We start from the raw sequence: 6,146 nt of genomic DNA on the forward strand, positions 1-6,146 counted from the left end.
TAGGGAAACATGAAAAATCGAGAACTCTAGACTCGACGCCTGGAGCTTTGTATTGATACTTACCTGAAGGACGAAGTCTCGTCCTCGAAAATCTGCTATCGTACGAGGTAAACGCGTTCTGCCCCACACAAATCTCAAAAACAAGGATCTTTCTTGATTGGAAAATTCTTCCATTACCTCCCAAAACCACTGTATTAACGATGAGGTAGCTTCGATGCCTGAAAAAACAATATTACCAAATATAAGCAATATAATCTAGTTTTTGTAATGTTTGTATTGGTTAAAGTAGGATACAAACCTTTATAAGTTGCGACTGATTTTAGTAAACCTAGGGGAATGTCAGGACTTCCGCAAACCATTGTTTCTAATTCATTTCCGCTAAATAATGTTAATAATGTAACGGGTACGACCTTGGACATTCCTTCCCTAACAGCGGCTACTTGGGCGTCAAATTCATGTAGTCGATAATTTAAAGCGAGCCTCACGTACTCGTGCCTATTCTCTGGTGTAATTTTTCTGTATCTAGAATTTACAAACGTGAAATTCGTTATAATTGGTTAGTGGAGCTTCGGCGCGGATTATCTAAAGATGATAATTAAAAGCAAAGATGAAATAATAATCGACGCAAGGACGCGGCGAATATACCTCGTAGAGAGAGAAACTTCGTGTCCAACGGCCGAGGGTGTCGAGAATGGCATCTCCAGAGTTTGGAAAACCTTTTCCTGCGGGTCCATATCGCGAATGCAGAGCAGCCCCGGCACGTAAGCTCTGTCGACCTCGGTGAGATCAGCCGGCGTAAGGGGCACGCCCGCCAGCTGCTTCCATACCGCCTCCGCGAGATTCAAGCTTAGGGGACTGCCGGTCCTGATGGCGATTCCCATGAGAATACCCAGGAACTGGAACATGTTCATGTGTAACTGCGAGGTGGAGAGGGGATTAAGCAGGAAGCAGTCGCGATTTGTCCCGCTGTCGTCGCGGCCATTTGGCGTAGGTATGAGTAGGGGCAGCGAGCCGTTCTGAAGCTCGTCGCACATCTCGGCGATGCTCTCGCTGTAGCCGCCGCCGCAGTCGTCGACGCTCTCTCCTGCAGCTCATTTTTATTAAATTATCTTGCTCGTCACATGTAAATTGTCTTCACTCGTCAATATAAATGCCCAAAGTACTTGCCTACGAATTTAACTTTCCAAACTCGATGCGGAAGGAAGAGCACGTCCTGGGTGAGAAGCGACATCTTGGAGACCATCTGGCCGAACACGGATTTGATGCCATCGGGGCCGGCGAAGCCCCCTTTGCCCCGAGCCTTTTTCACTTGTATCCTATTTAGCTCGACGATTGGCCCATGCTGACGATCTCTTAGCATGGTAGCTTGCACGACCTTGCGAAAGGTGGCCTCTTTAATCGTGTAGACGAGCATCGGGGCGAGCTTGTTGAGAGCGACTTCGCCGCTTGTGGGGAACATGGCCAGAATCGGGCAGAAAAGCTCGGCGAATTGGTGTAATAGTACGAGCCTGTTGTGGAGGGCCGAGAACGGCAGATCCTTCACGAGGTCGTACTCCATGGGGGTGGCCGCGGGCAGGCTGTGCATCGCCTTGGTCGTGCTCCAGGTGAGGGTGTGGGCGCTGCCGCACGCCACCCGGGTAATATTCTTGCCCTGGAGGGCGTGGACGAGTCGGGGACTCTGCTGAGCCTGGGTCGTCGCGTCGCCGAGTTGGCCCTCGTCGTTGTCACCCCACGTGTACACTTCGCCTTTGTCCGTGCAGGCGACACAGTGCAGCGAGCCCGTGGCTATCGAGATAATTTTCTTACCCTGTAAGGCCGAGACTTTGCGCGGTCGGCGCACATGGTCGTCGGTGCCGTGACCCAGACGGTAGTAGTCGCCTTTACCCCTGTTCACGAACATTTCATCATTTATTATTATTTTATGGAGCTAGTAAAATTAAGGATATTCGCGAAATATTATGCAAAATTCATCAATCGAAGTAGGACAAAAGGAGCCAATTAATCTTTAGAACTATGATAATAACAATAACAATAATAATAATTATTAAATTATTATTTTTTAATTATTATTAAAAAATTCTATAATAAATATTTGTAAATAATAGATTAAGAGACAAGAATAAATTACCAGGTATACACAGCTCCGGATCTTGTAAGAGCGACGGAGAATTGACTGCCGCACTCGACGGTCACGACGCCAAGACCCGCGAGAGACTCGATTTTCATTGGCACTTTGCATCCGTCACTTCCCCCCCTGCCGAGCTTCCCGTAGTCGCCGTCTCCCCAGCTCCAGACATTGTCGTCATCGGTAACGCAGAGGGTCTGAGCATCACCGCCACCGCAGGCTACATCGATGACTTTGTAACTCTCGAGTTCTGTCACTGCGGTCGGCTTCAATTGATCATCGCTGTCTCCGTGTCCCAAACGACCGTAACGCCCTGAATGAATAATTTAACCATTATATTATTCGAAGACAAATTGCTATAAATTTTTTTTTTTTGTTTTTTCTTTTGTTTTTTTTTTGTTTATTTTTTTTTTTTAAGGTAAATCTTAACATTGTATTTTATAATAATTATTAAACGCATAAAGCAACTTAATTGCAGGCTACTCTGTATTTAATGGAGCTGATGAAATAACGAAGAAAGTAATAATTACCTTTGCCCCATGTGTAGAGCCAACCGGCACTCGATATCGCAGCACTGTGATGTCCACCGCAAGCGATATTCACAATTTCAGTACCCAGTAAAGCTTCGATTAATTTTGGTCGGTCGTAGGTGAGTCTGTTCCCGTGGCCTAATTTGCCATCGTCGCCCTCCCCCCACGAATAAACATGGCCCTCGGAACTTAAGGCAAGGCAATGTTTGCCCCCGGAATTCACCGCGACTTTCTTAACGAATACGTGTTGAATTGATTCGAGTAACGTTGGGACCATCACTGATTCGACACCTCCAATACCGAGACGGCCCACTGCCCCATAACCTATTAAAATCAAAGCAAATATTTTACTTAAAAGACAATAAAAGAGAATAAAAGAGAAATAAAGAGAAAAAGTTTTGAGAAGGAGTTTGGATTTAAATGGCCAGGATTTCAGATTTTAATAGCCATCGAAGACTGTCAATAAAACTCACCGTTTAACGACAATTTTATAGTGTTAAACTCTTGGAACAACATCGTCTTACAATTACGTGCGATCTTAAGAAAAACATCGTCAAGTCGCCTTACCGGTCGCGTAGACTTTCCCGTCGGCCGTCACCGCGAAGAGGGTCTGCTCCCCGCCGACGAGCTGTATCGGCCTAAGTGCGGACAGGCTCTCGCAGAGCTGTGGTAGCTTGATCTTGGCGCCTTCGAGACCACCGAGCTGACCCCGATGATTGTGGCCCCATCCGTATATCGCGCTCGAGCCGTCCCACGAGAGCGTCCAGTCCTCGGGCCTTCGACTGAGCCACTGCAGCAGCTGTTCGTCGTGCTCCTGCTTAAATATCCCGTGGTCCTCGTGGTCCTTCACGTTCGTATCCGCGTCCGTCACCATCTCGTTAATGCGCTTCATCACCTCCACGCAGAAGATCTTGGGCAGGGTCGTGCGATAGATAAGAGCCTTGGCGACTCGAGCGGCCAGACAGTATCGACGCAGCCAGGACCACTTGTGAATCTCCGAGCAGCAAGGCATACCATCTGCGATAATGGCCAATTAATTTCAAGGAGAGTATGGGCGGTTATCTCCCACGATATCACAGACTTTCGTTGTCAATCGTATTCTTTCATGGAACTAATCGTGTTTTACTTTTACTCGATCTCTTACTCTTCTCGCACTTTTCTCGACCTTAACGGCTAATTGTAATTACCCCCCCCCCCTCCCACCGCCAAATGATCGTTGGATGCTTAGGAGGCATTGGAAAATAAATTGGGAAAATAATTTTGAAAAATACATTCTTAGTGTCGTACGAGGCTGTGATAATATGGAATAGCAGCCGTGCTCGATTCGATTAAACCAGTTTAACGAAACAATGGAAAAGGTACCGAGTTCGAGGTCGCAGGCAAGAGCGACGAGGACCTTGAAGAAGTCGCTGTGCATGAGCTGCTTGCCACCTCGGACGGCCGGATCTTCGTACTCGTATTGCTTGAGCAGTGCCTGGGGTAACGAGCCTAGGAGGCTCGAAAGGACAGGCTTGCCAGGCTGACACTGGCCGATGACCTGGAGCTTCTTCAGGGCCCACATGCGCTGAGGTGCGCTCAGATTACTCAGCTGACTGCACTGGGCGAGGACCGCCGTCAGTCGGGTCACGATGTTCTTGTCGAGGTTGACGAAGCTGTTGTCGAGGAGGCACTCCGCAAGGGCGATCGACGGCTGGGAGAGAACCGCCCTATCCGGGCCGACTTTGTGGGTCGTGAGGCTCGTGAAGGACGGATGTACCGTGAAGCGCCATCCCCAGCCGTTCACCGAGCCATCCGATATGAATCGCCAGCGTATCTCATCGGCTGCAAATAATTTCAGATCGGAGATGAGAAATGGTGAAATTTGGATTTTAGGACGACTCCTCGTTCCGCCTGACTTAAAGTTTCCTTAATAATTATTAAACCAAGTTCTTTTCTTTCAGGATTCGGATGAATATCAGTGGTAGGTGTTGATCCACCATTGGCCATTCACATTTCACTCGAAGAATCGTTCGTCTACGATTATCGCCCTCGTAACGTCAATTACACAACCAAAAGCACTCAATTCCAATAATAATAATGTCACTAACCCTTTGTTATAACGAGGCGTCTGCGTATATATAGATTCGTGCTTATTCTATAATAAAAAAAAAAAAAAAAAAAAAAAAAAAAAAAATAGATGATAGATATAAACCTTCGATCGTTATCTCCGTCGCCCAATCGCTCCAGTCCCTGCCAGACTTGATGGCAATGATTCTGCCGCTGCTATCCATGATGGTGAGCGGGTCGTGCCTCCTCTCGGTCGAGCACTGCCGATCGAACTCTATCCTCAATGATTCTGCCCCGGGTATCTTCACGTGGCCCGTGCGCGTCGTGTCGTCGATGTACGGATGAGGCGGTCTCTTGGACTATCTTCTGGGGTGTTACGTTCGTGCAGCTGGCGTTGGCAGCTGTGTCCTCGAGCTCGGTGACGCAGAGCTCGAGGAGCATCGTGCCGATAGTCGGGTTGGTTTTGCCGAGGGCTATGAGAACCGACGATATCGTCTCCTTGGCACCATCGCACACCCGATTCGCCACCGCCAGCTTCAGCAGATCCACGAGCATGCGAGCGTCGTCTTCCGACAGCTGCACTCCCAATGCAAATTAAAAGAAATTAGATTAGACTACCGATATTTCGGCTACTTGGTCGATCAAAGTCGCCAGACTTCCGGCTCAGTGTTTAATATCGTCGGTTACGCTCTCATTATCGAGAATAATTATTACGTTATTGCTTTTAAATACTTTTCGTAAACAATAAATGCCGAAATAATCGAGCGATATTCGATCCTACATCGATCAATAATCCAATCAATGTTAACACGTTGGTATTTATTTTGTTTGCACCGAGTTGAAGATATTTTTAGCGATAAGCTTAGATATGGGAGATGATGTGCCCTTGTGCCCTTCACCTGAGACGTGAATTCATCTAAGCCGGGCTCGTTGCTCGCCCCTTCGCCCACAACCTGAGCGTTGGAGGTAAGGGTGGCTGCGATGACGCTCATCGCGCTGCTCGATGACATTTTCGAGGCGCGGGAGGATAAGCTCGCTGAGCTCGAGATCGAGGGAAAGATGGCCAGCGGATATTCCTCGGATTCGGGAGTCACTCGGGGACTGGCGATAAGATTGGCCACTTCGGCAACATTTGCCAAGCTCTCGCCACCGCCCTGAGCTATTTCCCCGATGACGTCGTTACTCACCCACCGCACCGTCGGTCCCGAGCACGAGCTCATTGTACCTACGCGACATTCATAATATTTTATTATTACACTGGACTATTACTGAACGAAAGCGTAGGAATTAATATTAATAGATCAATCGTCTACGCTACCGTCTCCTTGCGTCTCCGATATCGTACTTCCTTTGCCGCATGTTTGAGCGATGTGACTCTGCAATGCAGTTACCACAGTGATCCGGGCTTGCATTATAAATAATGCATTTAAGATGTGCTGCAATGC

The 6,146-nt window shown here is 47.9% G+C and overlaps 1 protein-coding gene across 1 annotated transcript in view; it reads right to left on the reverse strand.

Annotated features, from left to right (window-relative positions):
- Nucleotides 1-6,146, reverse strand: part of HERC2 (E3 ubiquitin-protein ligase HERC2) — a 24,670-nt gene that overhangs the window by 612 nt on the left and 17,912 nt on the right. Inside the window, 12 exon segments of the mRNA XM_011502271.1 lie at nt 64-218; nt 299-522; nt 646-1,084; nt 1,168-1,886; nt 2,129-2,438; nt 2,656-2,979; nt 3,223-3,672; nt 4,018-4,476; nt 4,847-5,048; nt 5,050-5,277; nt 5,601-5,926; nt 6,020-6,146. The exon segment at nt 6,020-6,146 is cut by the window's right edge and continues 17 nt beyond it. Of these exon segments, the coding sequence (XP_011500573.1) occupies nt 64-218; nt 299-522; nt 646-1,084; nt 1,168-1,886; nt 2,129-2,438; nt 2,656-2,979; nt 3,223-3,672; nt 4,018-4,476; nt 4,847-5,048; nt 5,050-5,277; nt 5,601-5,926; nt 6,020-6,146 (3,963 nt within the window).

The sequence above is a fragment of the Ceratosolen solmsi genome, unplaced genomic scaffold, assembly GCF_000503995.2.
Source record: "Ceratosolen solmsi marchali unplaced genomic scaffold, CerSol_1.0 scaffold31, whole genome shotgun sequence".
Classification (NCBI taxonomy): domain Eukaryota; kingdom Metazoa; phylum Arthropoda; class Insecta; order Hymenoptera; family Agaonidae; genus Ceratosolen; species Ceratosolen solmsi.